The 18,338-nt window shown below is 45.3% G+C and overlaps 5 protein-coding genes across 5 annotated transcripts; 3 read left to right on the top strand and 2 right to left on the bottom strand.

Moving 5' to 3' along the window:
- Nucleotides 1-227: 227 nt before the first annotated feature.
- Nucleotides 228-2,679, bottom strand: BJ212DRAFT_1475689 (cytochrome P450; the record flags this gene model as incomplete). Its single annotated transcript, XM_041339268.1, has 14 exons — nucleotides 228-415; nucleotides 466-494; nucleotides 554-586; nucleotides 640-957; nucleotides 1,013-1,264; nucleotides 1,317-1,383; nucleotides 1,434-1,539; nucleotides 1,592-1,724; nucleotides 1,779-1,917; nucleotides 1,971-2,108; nucleotides 2,161-2,204; nucleotides 2,254-2,342; nucleotides 2,400-2,494; nucleotides 2,553-2,679. 14 exons carry the CDS (start codon nucleotides 2,677-2,679, stop codon nucleotides 228-230), a joined length of 1,758 nt encoding a protein of 585 aa, XP_041198100.1.
- Nucleotides 2,680-4,276: 1,597 nt separating this feature from the next.
- BJ212DRAFT_522485 (major facilitator superfamily domain-containing protein) lies at nucleotides 4,277-6,348 on the top strand. The gene is made up of 10 exons (XM_041343396.1): nucleotides 4,277-4,568; nucleotides 4,627-4,646; nucleotides 4,700-4,807; nucleotides 4,864-4,949; nucleotides 4,998-5,010; nucleotides 5,061-5,282; nucleotides 5,331-5,699; nucleotides 5,746-5,862; nucleotides 5,917-6,057; nucleotides 6,114-6,348. Exons 1-10 carry the CDS (start codon nucleotides 4,413-4,415, stop codon nucleotides 6,313-6,315), a joined length of 1,434 nt encoding a protein of 477 aa, XP_041198101.1. The 5' UTR covers nucleotides 4,277-4,412; the 3' UTR covers nucleotides 6,316-6,348.
- Nucleotides 6,349-6,789: 441 nt separating this feature from the next.
- Nucleotides 6,790-9,314, bottom strand: BJ212DRAFT_1454516 (cytochrome P450; the record flags this gene model as incomplete). The annotated part of the gene is made up of 12 exons (XM_041338854.1): nucleotides 6,790-7,233; nucleotides 7,291-7,319; nucleotides 7,379-7,411; nucleotides 7,472-7,735; nucleotides 7,799-8,056; nucleotides 8,108-8,174; nucleotides 8,225-8,496; nucleotides 8,554-8,692; nucleotides 8,746-8,883; nucleotides 8,945-8,988; nucleotides 9,038-9,126; nucleotides 9,165-9,314. 12 exons carry the CDS (start codon nucleotides 9,312-9,314, stop codon nucleotides 7,034-7,036), a joined length of 1,683 nt encoding a protein of 560 aa, XP_041198102.1. The 3' UTR covers nucleotides 6,790-7,033.
- Nucleotides 9,315-16,108: 6,794 nt separating this feature from the next.
- On the top strand, nucleotides 16,109-16,731 carry BJ212DRAFT_1295566 (uncharacterized protein; the record flags this gene model as incomplete). The annotated part of the gene is made up of 2 exons (XM_041332324.1): nucleotides 16,109-16,312; nucleotides 16,570-16,731. 2 exons carry the CDS (start codon nucleotides 16,109-16,111, stop codon nucleotides 16,729-16,731), a joined length of 366 nt encoding a protein of 121 aa, XP_041198103.1.
- A 151-nt stretch (nucleotides 16,732-16,882) lies between these two features.
- Nucleotides 16,883-17,158, top strand: BJ212DRAFT_1260461 (uncharacterized protein; the record flags this gene model as incomplete). The annotated part of the gene is made up of 1 exon (XM_041330110.1): nucleotides 16,883-17,158. A coding segment is annotated over one exon (276 nt), but the record flags the coding sequence as incomplete, so codon positions are not given.
- Between the last annotated feature and the right edge of the window lie 1,180 nt (nucleotides 17,159-18,338).

An 18,338-nucleotide genomic window follows, 5' to 3' on the forward strand; every position in this document is an offset into this window, starting at 1 on the left:
TCCAATCGGGTGGAAATCCTTGCAAGGCAATGTAACTTTGTACCGCTTCGCTATAAATTACAAAATTTACGCGGTCAGCTTTTCCTGTAGCGTTTTATATCATACATCTTGTCGTACACTCGGCTGTTGATCGTATAGCTCTGCTGCATCAAACCATGCCATCCCGTTCTGTTAGTAGGCACGCAAGCATCACTGCAGAATACCACACAACAGCCTACCAAATAAAATCATCCTTCTTCACCAGTCGCACATTTAGCGGTACTTGTGGCGTTACACCATCCCCAGCGGGTGGCTTCACGACAGGAATATGAAATCCTTGTAGCTTCCATTGAATCTCCTTCACAGTGGCCGTGTGCGTTCCGCTCCGTCGGGAGCGAGAAGTGCAAACGCATCACGAGCGTTGCGATAGCTTGTTCTGGTCAGGAGCATTATTTTAAACATCTACACACGAAGGTATGGACATACTTAATTCCATTTCAGCGAATTTGAACCCGCTGCAAAAATCAGAACCAAATGGGCGGGGATATGACATGTGAGGAATTAAAAAACTGACATGCAGGAGCGGCTACCACCGAGGAACGTCATCCTATGTGCATTTAAGCATATGAACTTTGGTAGGGAAACGCTGTGAGTACTCACATATTGGAGTACACACCAGGAAACCGCACACTATCCTTGACGCCCAGAACAGGCGCAGATCTCGACGCGGACGCAGCATCTTCCCTATCCATTGAACAACTCACCTCTTGTGTTTGCGAGGGAGCAGCAAGAGTGGATGAAAGCCACCGCTCAGGACGCCACTCATTCGCGTCAGCACCCCACATCTCTTGGTGGCGATTCGCAGCGAGGATGGAGATGATTGCAAAAGCGCCCTCTGGGATCGCGACGTTGGACGTGTATCCACCAGACCGAGAACGTGCAGGGAATTGCAAAGGGAGGGTAGTTGCTTTGGACGTTCTGTGATGCGCCATGCATGGTGAGTTCTCTGTATAGGAGAAGAGGGGGAACGTACACTCGGCCCATGAGTGGAAGAGAGGGATAGAGACGGAGAGTCTCTTTGACGACACCATCGAGGAACGGTAGGCTCATAAGGACATCGTAGGGCAGTTCTGCGGATGACACGTGACCGTCTTCTTCAAGTATCTTTGTGACATCGCGGATTTCGCTCCTTAGTCTCGCTTGAGCGCCGGAGTGTTGAGCAAGCAAGTAGATGGAACGGGCAAGCGCAGAGGTGGTCGTGTCGAGGCCGGCAAATACCATGACGCTGCAACGACATCAATCGATTTTTTTAGCGCACGGAAAACGTTAAGACCCACTTCATTTGTCCCAACAACTCATCATCTGTAAGCCGTTCCGTGTTGGACGACACGATATTGGCCTTTACTGTGCATTATACTTGAGCGAGGATGTTCTCGATTGCCCATGGAACTCACGCATGATATCCATCATCGACGTCATCGAATCACTTTCTCTGTACGCGGTGTCAACGGGGTCCGGCATTTCTTTGGCTTGCATGGCCGCCTTTTTCTCCAAAAACACCTTTCGACTGGCACTATCCATAGGTTTCCACGGTGTGTCGCATCTCCCGCACGTCTGCCATAAACTGCGTTGGGAACCAGGGCACCGTGACCAAATCAAGCACTTTCCTCGCCCAATACGAGGAGCAGTATTGCATGATGATCATCGCGATCGGCCGTACCTTCATGAGTTTTCCGATCAAGGGGCTACAATGCATTATTGTACTTTGAGTTCAGACGCGACAAACTGACCAGACGTACCCGATCCTCCGCAATGCTTCTGGGTACGGGTCATTCTCTGCCGCTGAAAGGGTGTCGGAGGGGTACCCGAGGATACCTTGGCAGACGCCGTCAAGAGCACAGCGGGATAGCCATGGAAGGACGTCGATCTCTTTGTGAGCTGCACGTTGAAAGGTCAACGGAAATTGCAGAGTGTGAGATCGTGGTACGTACAGCCATCAGCGGGAAGTTTGGACACGAGGGTAGATGCGAGTCTGTCTGAAATAGGGTGTAGTATGGAGAGGAGTCGTCGCATGTTTGATGTTGAGAAGACGGGGTTGAGAAGTTTGCGTTGCCGGCGATGTTGCTCTCCTGGTGAAAAGGTGTTAAAAAGAATATTAGGTTTTGGAGAGATATACCTCACCGACGGTGGATATCAGGCCTTCACCGAAAACAAGTTTATTTGACCTTGATGGTACCGAGTCAATTCGGTATGAGAAAGCGAGAGAATACTGACATGATGAAGAGGCCAGGCTCTTCAAAGATGTGCTGGTCTTTGACGACCATGTGATACAATGCGCGTGGGTCAGACACATATACGATTTCCTGAATGACGCAAGTGCGTGGAAGGTGATGTGCACTAGTCATGAATGGACGACTCACGCCTAGCGGCCCATGGAGCCTCGCTGCTCCACCATATTTCTCTGCAATGTGCACGCAATAGTCAACACCGCCTTCAAAGAGAGACGCGACATTGCCTATGTACATGTCAGACGGGGTAGTTGGATGTCAATAAGGACTGATTTTAGAACGTACCTGTCAGCCAATTCCCCCTGTTCGGTCCATCAAGGTCGATGCCATGGGGTCGTCTTAACAGGAGCACAAGGACCTTGCAGAGAGCGAGAGAGAACGAACTGAGTACGCAAACTTGGACCAGAGACATGGGAAGTTGAGAGAGGTTAGATGACTTTTAGTGAAGCCTCAGCGTATCCTTACGTGGTTGTCAGTGCGCAGGCCGCAGTTCAATACTAGTAGTGGTAATGACTGGCTGTGCATGTGGCTGTACATTAATAGACCTTTTAAATTTGAAGATTGATCTCGGTCTCGGACGCAAAACCGTGACCGAGGCGGCTCGGTAACGTCCACCACACGGTCATGTATTTTTGCAAATACTGTTGTGTTGCTCTATATCGGCCAGGACCCTTGCCAATGAAATCTCCGGCAAGCAGGCCTAAGGAGAAACAACAACTCCAGGGCGGCCCACGCTATGGCAAAACATCCGCGTCTTTAGCCAATCTGCGACATCGATGACCCACAATTCACAGCTTTCGTGTGGTGGATCGCGTTGGAGAAGACTGCTCCTGCGATTTCGCACTCATAACAGCGACCACAAACTTCGACGATAAGATTGACTTCTTCTTCCCACTACAAAGACGCTGAAACTTGTCTTGATTGTGTTATTCCTTTCCCCTCAATGATATCCGAGTCCATGTCGATGAATTCAACGACAAAACGCTAGACAAATTGCCGGGCGATTTTCGTAAGTAGCGCAACTGATATCAATCACACATTCCACTCACGAAATAATATAGAATCTTATTTTAGTTCCGAAAGGAAGCTGAGCGGCGGCAGACTTCATTGACACGTACCCGATTACCTTGCTTAATGTTATCCTGGCGTACGTAATCTCTCGGTAGAAATAACATTGGTCAGAAACACGTTCGCGCTGCCACGTACTTCGAGAGGTTTGAGGAGCTCATTGCAAGGAGCTCGCAAAATGTGTGTCCAAGACACAAGTAACTCGGTAGCCTGTTACTTTCATAGCACAATGCCTTCAAGTTGTATTGGCCCTTCCGTTGGGCCAGAGGCCACACTCCGAGGTCCCCGAAGAGAAGCGCTATGTATTTGTTGCTATCACTAGCATATGCCACGTGTTGACGAATTTCTCAGAAGCTGTTCACTGAGTGGCTGATCTACATGGACTCTATATACGGTTCCCAGCGAGCTTTTACATGACAGCCCAGACTCACCGCGCCGAACCAGGAAGACCGCAAACACACCTGCACATGACGTATCCTTGTACTATTTGACTTTGATTATACGGAATAAGGTCAGACACGCCATGGTGTCGAATTGAATGCTGCGTGCTAATATGGTGCCGTCTGGTATGCTAGAATTGTGACTCCGCGCCCCATGAGACCTTCAAGCCTGACTAGGGGTAGAGTTTGCTTCTTGATCGGAGAAGTTATTTTAATTCAAGCCCCATTCCTGAATGGTGCGAGTCGCGGCACATCAGTCATCAATGATATTGGACTCAAGAGGGCTAGTCACAGGCCTGGGTCGACATTGTTACCCGTTCCTAGGATCACCTAATTATCTTATTGACATCATTCCAGAGGTATGAAATTTCATCATGCAGTCATTTATCCCCCAATAGGGTTGTGCCAGGTTCTGCGATCAATCTTGTCGCAAGGTTCCTGCTCCACTGAGCTCCACTGCCACGCATCGCCAGGTAAAGTTGAAGTGAAGCAGCATTAATTTTCTCTGTCGATGATATTTAACCAAGTTGTCTGACGACCCGTGGCCGCGAGATTCCGAGTCCTACCATTCTTCTTACCTAGTGTCACCAAGAAGAGGGTTATCAACTCTTCCCGTTGTGGTTTTGTTTTCTGAACAATGACTACTCTCAGCGATGCAAAAGCCACTGAGTACATGAACGACGATTTGTCCTCTGGCGTACCAAACCATGCCCGCGATGATCTCGAGAGGAGATTGGTGAGGAAGCTCGATTTACGTATGTCTATAATCATTGTTTTATATGCACTGAACTTTGTGGGTCTGAGCTATCGTATCGGTGTGTAACCTCGTACTTACTGCATACCATGGGTAGGTCGACAGAGCGAATGCTAGGTAAGTCGTATGTCGTCATACTCGCTTTATATAGCACCTCATGTTGTCCACAGTAGTGCACGGTTGGCAACTTTTGAGCAAGACTTGCACCTGCAGGGGAATCAATATGCTACGATCTTGTCCATCGTATATGTGGGATACATCCTTATGCAAGTGCCAGCGTAAGTTGCATCAATCGTTGAGGGTTAGGTCAATGTAAAGTCTCTCTTTCTTTCAGGAATATGGTTCTGCACTGGCTAGAGAAACCATCCATCCTGATTCCTGGTAGTATGGTGATCTGGGGCCTAGTATCAACATTAACAGGTTTGTCGACACCGGCCGTTGATGGATATGAATGCTGACCGTGCCCAGGGATCACAAAGAAGTGCGCATTCTCGGTTTGCATCATTGTAATGTCTAATAGTTTGATTCAAGTTATACGGGTATTCTTCTAGCCCGTTTCTTTCTCGGCTTTGTCGAAGCTCCCTTTTACCCTGGCGTTCTGTATCTGATATCTGGATGGTATAAGCGAGATGAGCTCGCTGTAAGAACGACCCTTGTTACTTGTGGATCTGTTCTCGCCTCTGGGTTCGGAGCCGTGTTTGCATCAGGTGTACTTACAGGCATGCAGGGAAAACTTGGACAAGCTGCGTGGAGGCAAGAAACGTCCGTCTCTATTACTCATTAAAGCTGAAATATCTGTAGATGGCTATTTTACATCGAGGGTGGCGCCACCATTCTAGTCGCAATTTGTGCACTTTTCATTCTTCCTGATTTCCCGCACAACACCAAATGGCTCACTCCGGAGGAAAGAGCACTCGCTATTTCTCGCCTTGCAGAAGATGGCACTGACGAACTTGGGAAACGGACGACCATGCAAGGACTGCGGGATGCTGTGTGCGACTGGAAGGTGTGGTGGTTGTCGGTCGCACTCATTGTCCAGTTTGTGGCACTGTCATTCGTCATTTACTTCCCGACGATCGTCGCAACTCTTGGGTATGATACAATGAACACTTTACTACTCTGCGCTCCTCCATGGGTATTCTCCACGATAGTTGCATTTGTTATCTCAAGGTCAGTGAACGGTCTCTATCTCGAATCACGTCTCATGAACGACCAGGTACTCTGATAAGGCTCAAAAACGTTACGTATTCCTTTTTGCCTCGAGTGCACTCGCCGGCGTTGGTTTCATCATATCCATCTGCACAATGAACACGGCTGCGCGCTATACTTCGGTGTAAGTAGAATTGTTGCACATAAAGTCTTACATCCCGTACTCAGAGTCGTACAGTTTCCTCATGGCTCAAATCTCTGCTGCATATATGGTGATCTGGGGATGGATCAACAATATTTTCGCCAGAGAACCTGCCAAGCGCGCTGTTGCGATCGCTTTGATTAATGGACTGTCACAGGCCGGGAATATCATTGGAGCGTCAGTGGCATCAATCTCTCACTCTCATTGATTGTCTACAATTTGACGTTTCATAGATACGTCTGGCCAATTGCCTGGGGACCGACGTATCGTTATTCCTACGCCATCTGTTTCGCAGCACTTGGGGGGTCAACAACAATGTTTGGTGTGATGTATTTGCATTTGAAGCGGGTGAATGAACGAATGGAGAGGAACGAGCGGAATGCGAAGGATATAAACAACCTTCCAAACCCTGTTGGTTTTAGATATCTGGTGTAGTCGATGATTTCTGCGACTCTCGCGCACGCGGCGGTTCGGACACGGAGAAATACTTTCAATGAAGTATCATATAGCACTCTGAGGCGAACGAATTTCGAAGTTACACAGGCAATGATGCACATAGTTCATAGGTATAGCTAATGAAGTACTTAAATTTACGAGCTAATGTTTCGACCATGTCCGAATACTTTGTGAAACAAGTACTAGGGCACTAATAGTGAGCGCTTCAGCAAGCATACACAATGTAAGCACGCATGACTTGATAGGTACAATAGCCGTCTGTTATGCACGCTAGCTTACATTGTGTATCTGAGAAGTGTTACCAGCGGAGAGTGCTATGGTGCTGACGATAGCACCTGTGTGCGAGTTCGAAGTATATATACAGCTCTTTGGCATCTAAAGACTGCCACGTATCATGCACGCAGATTCGGATATTATTTTTGCAGCACAAGATGGGCGACAACATACTACATATCGATCCACAAAGAAATCTTCTATAGTGAACGCAAACCCGCACAGAATTCGAACCCTTTTACAAGGCAAGCCGCGCAGCGGCAGTCACTTGTAACATTTATACACAATCCGCGCCAGATGAGTTTGTTGTATCTAATCTCTGCTTGTTGATCATCCCTACCGTCAGATCTACCATGAGGTTCAATAACAATTTGCGTCCCGCTGGCCATCCACAATGCCTCTCCCGACTCTAACATATTGTAACCTACCACACAAAATCATCGTCCCTCACCAGCCGCACATTCAGAGGCAATTGCGGTGTCACGCCATCACCAGCAGGGGCCTTCACAACAGGGATATGAAACCCCCTGAGCTTCCATTGTATCTCCTTCACATGCCCTTGTGCATTCCGCTCCGTCGGAAGCGAGAAGTGCAGACGCAGCACAAGCGTCGCGAGGACTTGTTCTGGCGAGAGGGTTGGTTCTGACTGCGAATTATCACCACACAAAGGTATGGACGTACTGATTGCCATGTCAGCGAATTTGAACCCGCTAGTAATCAGGAATTGTGTGGTTAGTCAGAAGGAGGTCATGAGAAGGAAGGGACTGACATGCAGGAGCGGCTGCCACCGAGAAACGTCATCCTGTGTGCGCATGCCACTTTAATAAACTCAGTGGGAACAGGAAGCATTATTAGCACTCACATGTTAGAGTACACGCCAGGAAACCGCACACCATCCTTAATGCCCAGAACAGGCGCAGATGTCGACGTGGATGCCAGGGGTGATGACAACCATCGTTCAGGCCGCCACACGTTTGCATCAGCACCCCATATACCTTGATGGCGGTTCGCAGCAAGGATGGAGATGATTACATCGGTCCCCTGCGGGATTGTGACGACGGATGTGTGCTCACCGGACCGTGAGCGCGTGGGGAAATGTAAAGGAAGGGTGGTTGCTTTGGTCGCCCTGTACCGTGTGCCATGCGCAAAGTGATATATCTGGGAGGACTAATAAGAGAAATGTACGTACGTTCGGATCATGAGTGGGAGCGATGGGTAGAGACGGAGGGTCTCCTTTACGATGCTGTCGAGGAAGGGGAGGCTCATGAGGACGTCATAGGGCAGTTCGGCGGATGGGATGTCGTTGTCTTCCTGATGTCTCGAGAACTTCATGGCGTCGCTAATTTCGTTCCTAAGTCTTGCTTGAACGCGAGGATGCTGGGCGAGCAAGTACACACAGCGGGCAAGTGCAGAAGTAGTCGTATCGAGGCCAGCAAATATCATGACGCTATAATGTGATCAGACGATGTTTGGAACGCGCACATTATTAGAAACCTACTTCATTTGTCCCAGCAGTTCAGCATCCGTAAGCTTTGTTGCATTGGATGACACGGAATTGGCCTTAACTGTGCGTGCTTGAGCCACGATACTATTGATTATGGTCCATGGAACTCACGCATGATATCCATCATCGATGGTATCGAATCACTGTCTCCATATAACATATCCTCCGCCTCCATTGCCGCTTTTTTCTCTGCAAGTACTTTTCGACTGACAGAATCCATGGTCTCGACAACGCGGCGCATCTCCCGTATGTCTCTCATAAACTTTGTCGGGATCCAGGGCGCCGTGACCAAATCAAGAACTTTCCTTGCCCAGTATAGCGAGCAGCAACGCGTGACGATTGACACAAACGGCCGTAGCAAGCAGAGATTTCCTATTAAAGGCCTGCAGTGTGTATTGTTACGACTCAAAAGAGCGGGAGACTAAATTGAGCGGACGCACCCGACCGACCGCAGTGCTTCAGTGTACATGTCATCTTCTGCAGCTGAGAGGCCATTGGAGGTATACCCAAGGATACAATGACAAACGTTGTCGAGGGCACAGCGGGAGAGCCATGTAAGGACGTCAACCTCGCTGTGTGCTGCGTGACAGGTATCAACCGAGTTTTTCTAAGGGTAAGAGTGTGATACGTACAGCCATCAGCAGGAAGTTTAGCTGCGAGGGTGGATGCCAGCCTATCAGTGATTTGGCATACTGTGGAGAGGAGTCGTCGCATGTTTGACGTCGAGAACACGGGACTGATAAGTTTGCGTTGTCGGCGATGCTGCTCTCCTGGGGATAAGTACACAGTATTAGAAGAAGAGTAGTTGATTCTTGACGAGATGTGCCGCACCAATGGTGGATATCAGGCCTTCACCAAATACAAGTTTGTTTGACCTTGATGCACCGAGTTACTACAGTACCAAAAAAGTAGGAGAAAACTGACATGATGAAGTCTTCGTGCTCTTGAAATATTTGCTGGTCTTTGACTACAATGTGATGCAATGCACGTGGATCGGACACATAGACAGTTTCCTAAATAAATGAACATTCGCAAGGGCAACTCGGAGTACGCTGATGTACGTCGTGAATAGACTTACGCCATATAGCCCATGGAGTCTCACCGCCCCACCATATTTCTCTGAAAGGTTCACACAATAGTCAACGCCATCAAAAAGTCTGATAATGTTGCCTATGTTGGAGGTCAGACGAAGAAGCCGCATAATGACGAGTACATGGTTCAAGAACCTGATAGCCAGTTCCCCCTGTCAGGTCCATCGAGATTAATGCCATGCGGTCGTCGCAGTAGCGAACTGAAGGCTTTAAAGAGAGCGAGGAAGAAACTTTCCAGCTAGGCAGAGTAGGATTAGCGGCATAGGAAGTTGACCGGGAGATAAGACAACTCCAGAGGTACTGGGATATCTGTTGATATAATTCTGATCAATTTCGAACTGGCCATTATAAGAATGCAATTACTAGTGAGGCTGCGCCATGTGTACATTGTTCCAGGACTAGCATAGTGGTGCTCTTGTGGATATCAATCTCGGGTTAATTCAAGGGCATGGCGAATAGGCTAATGATGTACCGATACTCACTGACTGTGGGCAAAAGGTAAATTATGTATGTAATATCATGAGTTGCACACCAAGCAACTGGCCATGACAAGTAGGCTAGTAGCTGCGCGTTCGAAAAGGATGGTTTTTAAAATTGCGGTTTCGAGGTTCGGTCTGAAAATTGAGGTCGTTCCGGGACAAGTGGTTTGGAAATGGCTCGGTGATCATTTACGCCAGGACGGTCGGTTCGGAAAGGGCCGAGTAACCTGTTATCATTCGGATCTTTCTCGGTTCCTTCGAACGAGTTCAACCCTGAGCACACAAAGTCCGGACACCCTCACGTCATTCACAATGAAAAGATGAGTGATGTGTGGCCTGTTGTCGTTCCGAAATACTTCAGCTCTCTATCTTCCAGAAACCATGTTACCATTCGACTGACGTTATTTAGTAAAGGTTGGACCCCGTAAACTGTATCGGAGAAAGGTATGAGTCTTTTCTATGTATTATCGTCTTCATTGTCCTGCTTATAACGTTACATGTCAGCTTCGTTGTCCTACTCGTCGAGCTCGAGCCTCGCGGTCTTTTCGTCTTCCAACCCTAGTGCACGTGAACGCCGCCGGTGATCCATCTGCATCCTGCCTAAAACCCTTGTACCAATCCGCTCCTTCCTGCAGCCTAGCTGTGCCGCCGCCGGTTCCGTAACAGTGCATCAAGATTCAAGACCTAGCCGCGCTTCCGCGTCAAGATCTAGCACCGGATCCTGGTTTTTTTCTCTTCGCAGTTCCACCTGACATATAACTACATTACTACATATAAGTGTCTACATGCATGTTTCTGTTGTTGAAAGTTACAATTTGTATATTACATCTTGATCTCACTGAGCAAAAGACACGAGAATTTTAGTAAGTTTATGATTAAAATTTTAAGATATGTAAAGAACAAAAGGTACTGTAAAGGGGAGGCTACACTACTTGAAACCTGAGTCCTGTATGGGAGAGGGTGGGACACGAGAATGAGACCGAGGAAACCAAAATAGAGAAGCGCTGCCGCTCCAAGGAATGCGCTTGACCAAAAGACTTGGAACAGCGGCGGTTTCGGGAAGCATGCGGAGAAGTTGAGACCCGTTGTGATTAGACTTGTGACCAGTCTATCGACGGTTTTCCTCATAGACGGGCTGATCACGAGTCTACGTTATGATAACGGGTTTCAACATTCCCGCATGCTTCTCGGTGACAGCTACTATGACATTGAGCTAAAGCGAAGATGTTGAACCGAGAGTCTGGGGTCTTTTCATTGTCAATGTCGTGAGGGTGTCCGCTTTTTTCGCTCAGGGTTCGAAGTCATTTGAAGGAACCGAGAAAGGACCGAATGATAATAGGTCACCATGAACTCGTTCGAGGCTCAGTGAGTGAGTTTTAAGACCAAGATGTGCTAAGGTCTAAAGTTGGTTTTATTGCCTCATTTTACCACAGGCATGTAAAACACCAATGCACGTGACCTCGCTGACAAATGACAGCAACCCAATGTGCCATGGTTCACAATGCATTTATACCTCCCTACCTAACCCCTTTTCCATCCCTAGGTATGATACATAGCTAATCAAGTTTTTTTTATCTGAGTCCCTTTCCCATTCCTTGTCTGAGCCCTTTCATTTGTAAGATCATCAAGTCCAATATGTTTATAATCTCTTTCTTAACTTAACAACTGTTATGACAATGCTAAGTCTGTGACAAGCAAATGAAGCGAGTCAGCAATGTAGAACTTGGATTGGGCTTGCACCAAGCCTGCTGCAACCAGCAAGCATTCAATGGTACGAGTTCACAGCAATTGATCTAGCTGCAAGGGCTACAATCAATTATCGACAATTACAGTGGCTCAAAAAAGTGTCTCAATGTTTGTGACTTTTCATGTAATTGCTTCATTATGACCCAGGGTGTGAGAATATGACTAAGCCATAGGGAGGTGTGGGAAAGCTCTGCTTCTAATCATTATGTTTGATCCCTATAGTGTGGGAAGATTATGTCATCAAGTGAAGATATGGTCAATTTAATTTGGTGACTCATTGAGACACTTTTTTGACTTTTGTTTTGACCAACACAATCTCTATAATTCTACTACTTGGTGTTTCCTCCTGTTGCTCTAATTAGTTCTACCACTCTTCTATGCATACTGTCTATCAATTTGAGGTATTCCTCATCAATAATCTTGCCCCACTCTGCTGTAACTCTCTCCCACAGTTGAAATAGCCCCTATTATTATCCTCAGCTCTTCTAATTAGTATACCAGGCAGATTGTTACTAAAACTGGTCTGAACAGGGTTACTATCATTAGGATCACAAAAAAGTCATTCCAGATAAGAAAATATCAAACTAAATTGTCCTTTCAAGCTTATACCATATAACAAAAAATCTCTTGTTCATAATATTCCAACTAGGAAGGCTGCCAATGCTACTCAAGCCACCAAATTCATTAATTACATCATCTACACCACTCTCTCCACTCAAATAGTCAGGAATACTCATAAGGCAGCCAACCTTAAAGCTGTAAACAGGCAGAAAAAGCCTTTCCTGTCTTCAGCCTATAGAGGGAGGAGACTAGCCTTTGCTTTAAAGCCTCAATATTGGACTGTTGAGGACTGGAATAGGGCTACCTGGTCAGATGAGACAAAAATCAATAGAATGGGGTCAGATAGCTAGGAATATATGTGATGAAAGGCAGAAGAACTACTAGAAGAAAGAAAACACTAAAATATGTAAAGTAGGAAACTTGATGGTATGGTGTTGCATGAGGTGGAATGGAGTAGGAATTCTCTGTGAGGTGGGGGGAGGATGAATACAGAGCAGCATATTTCAATTTTGGAAAAGTAGCTGCTCAGAAGCATGCAAGAATCAAGAATTAATGAAGAAGACATTACCTTCTAACAAGACAATGACCCTAAGCATACTTCAAGTTGACCATAAAATGGTTTGAAAACTATGGTATCAGTGTTCTATCATGGCAAGTCCAGTCCTTAGACCTCAACCCTATTGAATAGCCCTGGTAATTACTCAAGATATCACTTGCAGTCTATCAAGATCCTCAATAGGGGTTATTTCAACTGTGGGAGAGAGTTGCAGCAGAGTGGGGCAAGATTGTTGATGAGGAATGCCTCAAATTGATAGATATTATGCATAGAAGAGTGGTAGAACTAATTAGAGCAACAGGAGGAAACACCAAGTAGTAGAATTATAGAGATTGTGTTGGTCAAAACAAAAGTCAAAAAAGTGTCTCAATGAGTCACCAAATTAAATTGACCATATCTTCACTTGATGACATAATCTTCCCACACTATAGGGATCAAACATAATGATTAGAAGCAGAGCTTTCCCACACCTCCCTATGGCTTAGTCATATTCTCACACCCTGGGTCATAATGAAGCAATTACATGAAAAGTCACAAACATTGAGACACTTTTTTGAGCCACTGTATGACAGTGAAGTTGTCAATCATTCTCTTCTCAAGGCTAAGGACATTGGCAGTGATGAGCTCCAATGAAGGTACTTGATAAAGAGGAGAGCTTGCTTAGGGCTCAAGGAGTAGACAGTATGAATCAAGTAGATTCAAGTTAGAGAATACAAGTGCTACCCATAAGGTATATATACTGTTGGAAGGGATAAGGGCAGGTCTGCCGTATTAGTGGTAAGGGTAAAGGGTGAACAAGTCACAATGAGTCAAGATACCAAAGTAAGTAGAAAGTACTGGTTGAGTGGTAAGAGTAAAGGGGACATGAGTCATGACAAGTCAGAATACCATAGTAAGTAAGAGGTACCAGTTGGGTGGTAAGAGCATGGGGTTGGTGAGTCATTGGATGAACCAAAGATAAGGTACAACTGACAGAATGGTCAGTGGAACGATCAAGAGAAAATGATAGAACAATCGAGAAAGAGAAAAGGAGTGATCACCTGAAGAGGAAGGAGTCCAGTGAGGGCATGAGGGAGGAAAATGAAATAGGGGCTAAACAAGCGGATGTTATCATAACAACAACTCATCCTGAGGTTCTGTGGGTTCAACTAGTATTAGCCCATCCATGGTTCTTGAATACAACTCTCATACACCCCAGTCTGATATCTGTATTATCCAGCCACTTCTCTGCCTCTTCAGCTCAAAATCTGAGCAAGCTCACTAACATTCCATTTTCCCTCATAACACAATCCACCAGTGTTTTCTGTGCCTTATAAATGTTGTGCTTTGCTCTTGCAAGATTCATGATAAGGTTGGCTTCTGAGTTGGTTGGTTCCTGTTTGGACTGTTCAAAGTAAGGTGCTTGAAAATTAACAAACTTCAATTGACCTCACCATAGAATTCACAGCATGGAGAACTTCATATAGTTCAAAAATCCTGGGTGCCAGTCCTTTGTAACAATGTGGATCAGGTAAACATTCATTCACTGTACCTGATGCACTTGCTGACAATGATCACAGATTGATATTCATGATAATGGAATGTATAAGAGTTGGTATTGGAAATTGCTGATATCAACTCAGAACTAGATCATCAAAATTTCTTCAAGTGCCAGTAAGGATCATCCCATGGACTTGTTGGGCCAGAACAAACTTCCTATTCTTACCATGAACCAGGACTTGGAGATGGGGTGGATCTATATGACTTTCACAGAGAAGAAGGAGATATTGCACTGGGAATATGTGGTGGAATTATGGACCAGGGCAAAAATGTGCATAGTAAAGTCACTGATTATTTTCCTGATCCCCCACTCACCTATCAGGACAGCTACATGTTCTTGGACCACATACTACAGTGACCTATCTCTGTATTATACAAGTGAACTGATGTACATAATATCCTATATGGGATGGGTCAGCGGACCATGGGCTGATGTTATAAATATCCTCGACAATGATGGGTGGGCCCATGTGGGGAATATGTAGAGTAGATGAGTAGGCTGATGGACATGAATATTCTATAGATGGATGGGCTGACATAGTGGGATATTATGCAGATGGGTGTACCAAGGTAGATGTGTATCAGATAGACAGGTATGCCAAGGGTACTTGTTATCATATACATGGGTGGGCCCAGATGTATATCATGTTGATGGGTGGGCTGAGGTTGTTATATGATATAGATGGGTGGGCCCAGGTGAATGATAATTGTAGACATGATGGAGCTGAGGTAGTTGTATATCATACAAATCAGAGGAGGTAATAGTTCAAAGTCATCTAAAGATCAAGGTCATAAGTGCCAGAAAATTGAGCACCCAGTACTGACTACCAAGTGCCAAATGCCAAGTTCCAACTACTGAAATTTGAGTGAAGTGAGCATCACATACTGAGTTCTGAGTCCCAGGTCTCAACAATCAAATATCTGATATCCAGCACACTTCCAATCATATCTGGTATTTAATTGAGCAATGAATGATAATCCATCTTTGAAAGCTAACATCATCCAAGGCTCCCTTATCTGATCCTCTCTATCTCCACCCCCTTTAATGCCAGAGTCTGGACATCCAGCATTCAGCATGTGATTTCCCAAGATCAACTCCATCATGAATGTTTCTTCCACTTCCGATATTGAAATAACCTTCTTGTACCAAACAGAAATGCAATGCAGAGAAGACCAGAGGAGACCCAATTATACCTTCTCCTAACCTAGACACTGATCTGGTGATGGCTTGTGATTGATTGGTGGATCATGTTAAGGTTGTACTCAAGGGCTTTGGCCCCAGCTTGTGCACTGTGCCCCTTACCTAAGTATTGCCCCTTATTTCAGGAGGACAAGACTAACATGTCCAGAGGGTTGGATGAGTAGCATAGCAGATCTGGATGACTTCTGGATGTAGGATAAGTATTGTAAGACTAATCCAGACAAGTCTAGACTAGAAACTATCAGTAATGGACTGTTATAGACAGAGGCAGATACAGATAGACTATAGAAATCAATCCTAAGTCTTGGAGGGTGATGAGAGTTGAGGTACTTAGGTCTGGAGGACAGGAATGAGCAGAACTAAGATGATATTTGAACTGAGGTGCTACAGAGATTTACAGGAGGTTATATACTGTAGGTATCTAACAGAATGATCAATCAGCAGGGTCTGAGGCTATGTATGAAGCATATGGATAGTCTATTGGTAAGTAGGAACAGATCACTAATAATGAAACAGAAATGAAACATAGGTAACAGATCAGTGAGCAGGGTGAATATACAGATAACCAAAGTACCAGAGTCAGGGGGTTACCAGAAGGAGATGAGTGCTGGTTGTGAATTTGGATGAGTTGTGGACTGGACCTGGACAAGTGGACAGATTGGATGAGGGGATGTTGGATGGAGATAAGATGTGGATCAGATCTGAGATCCAGATATGTGGATATGACAGATCACCTCATAAAGGCATATAAAAACCCCAGTGGGTCTTCCTGCAGATTAGGACAGTCCATTTGATCATTCAAATTCCTTCATCACAGTTCAGATGCAGATCAATATTGCCAGATATAGCAATTTGATCTCCCTGAAGGACACTGGGCATAATGAAGAGAGAGAGGAGAAGTTGCTTGAGAGGTGTCCTTTTGGCCATGAGGGTACAAAGTTGGTCAGCATACCTATCACAATTCTCAATGTAACTGGTGCCATCATCACATGGTACCTCCCAGATGCCCTGACTGACACCACCCAGGTATGTAATATATTTTGTTACTCAATGGATATTGAATATCAAATGGTACCTACAGAAGGAAATTTAGGTGGCCTCCAATTTACTCACTCCAAACCTTGAAAAAAGTGTAAAGGTTGATAGCAGTTGGTGAACTAATCAAGAGTGGTTCAAACAAAGTGTAGAAAATGTTGGCATAGCTCCTGGATGCATAAATCTGTCACCAGTGTGGTTTCAACAGGGGCACAAGGTAGGATCTGAAGAAATGGTGATTTTGGTAGTTAAACTCACCAATCTCATGGAATTTGTTGGATCTGGAGGTATCTGCATCATTGAAGGGTCCATGCTCTGAGAAAATCCTCAAAGTTATTGCAAGGCCAGCAGCCATCACATCAGCAGCACTCAGGGTCATGCATCCTGAGCAGTACTGGGCAGGGATCTAAGCCTTTTCAAGCCTGGAGAAATGGCAGAAAGCAAGAAACTGCCAAAGATATCAGAGACCCTCCAGTATTGGGCATCCATGTTTACTACCCTTTCTGTCATCTCCAATTGGCAAAATCCAATCATTGAGACCATTTATCCATTCCTGAATGCTTTGATATTCTCACTACTGTGGGGAAATATTCTAATGCTTGCATGAGTATGCCAAGCCTTCAGCTGGAGTTTAGGTATGATCCCAGCTGTATGATTGCATTTTCTGGAAGGATTGTTAGACATGGGGTTCATGAAGTGGAAGGGGATTGGATTACTTGGGCATGGTATATGAGGGATTCTGTTCATATTTATGCCAGGGTGCCCTCATGTGGATGGGCTAGGGTCGATTGTGCACATTCACTACCCTGTCAAAGATCAAACAGGCATAGAATGTAGTTACCTGTGGTAGTGCCTACTGTCAAATACCAAGTGCCAATAATCAAGCATCAAGCACCAACAAACAACTCAAACCAATTGCCATTCAATACTCAATTTCTGGACCTCAGTATTTGGAACTCAATACTTGATACTTGATACTCAATATTTGGAACTTGATACTTGATATTTGATATTCAGGACTCAATACTCGATACTTGATTTCCAGAACTTGATATTTGGAACTTGATATTCAGGACTCAGCAGGTAATATTAGGTTAGATATTCAGAAGTAAGTATGTAATTTTTGGTACTCTTTACATCAAGTATGGAACTCAGACCTTAACATTCTGAACTCAGTATTCAATAGTTGGTGGTGATCAATAATTTAATCATATATTTCTATTCCTCTCCAAAGTTGAAGATCTGTACAACATTCATCTAGGGAAATATACTCTGGACACACTAACATTGACCAGGGATACTCCCCTCTGCCTCTCTGCAATCGGTTTAGGATGGCAGTGTACATTTCAATCTCAACCATCTTATCACAGATGCCCTCTCATTGCTCCTTAATCAATGTCAGGAGGTGTTCTCTAATCCACCTCAGTCCCAGCAGTGATAGATCTGAGGTTTCATCCACCTGCTCAGTGTGGGAAACACAACAAGAAGAGAACTGGAAAGTAGCCTTCTAAGGTTGGGTCAAATGTACTATGCCTAGCTGTTTTTCAACCCTAAAGGGTTTCTGGACTAAGCTCAGTGCTCAGAGATCATAGGAAATCATGCTAGTAACTCTCAGTCTCAGACTGGTACTGGTAGGTGGTGAAAACTATGATGATTACATAAGCACCAAAAGTGCGAACATAACACTAAGTAATATCTGCCTATACAAGCCCACAGTAAATGAAATCCCTACATTGGGAAGAATCAGACCATCATCCTTAATGCCACCCTAGACTGGATTAGTCATCACTCAAGGAAATTGTATATAATTCTTACTAGCCAATGCTGGTAGTGAAAGACACAGCAACCCATTACCTGGTCCCATTGCCATGGTTTATCTGGGATTGTATTGTGTTTCATCCACCATGGAGTCTCATAGTGGGATACAATCCAGGAGGGATCTCCCAGATCTGTGACATCATGAACCTGAGATAGGTGAGATGAAAAGATGTGGTTGGGAACTGTGTTCCAGGTGAGC

The sequence above is a fragment of the Suillus subaureus genome (genome assembly GCF_016647635.1).
Source record: "Suillus subaureus strain MN1 chromosome Unknown BJ212scaffold_3, whole genome shotgun sequence".
Taxonomy (NCBI): Eukaryota; Fungi; Basidiomycota; class Agaricomycetes; order Boletales; family Suillaceae; genus Suillus; species Suillus subaureus.

Excerpts from the sequence above, each read along its gene's own strand:
- BJ212DRAFT_522485 (XM_041343396.1), top strand. The coding sequence starts at position 4,413 with ATGACTACTCTCAGCGATGCAAAAGCCACTGAGTACATGAACGACGAT. Across the intron at positions 5,863-5,916 it reads GCTGCGCGCTATACTTCGGT|TTTCCTCATGGCTCAAATCT; the intron begins GTAAGTAGAATT and ends AGAGTCGTACAG. Across the intron at positions 6,058-6,113 it reads GCCGGGAATATCATTGGAGC|ATACGTCTGGCCAATTGCCT; the intron begins GTCAGTGGCATC and ends GACGTTTCATAG.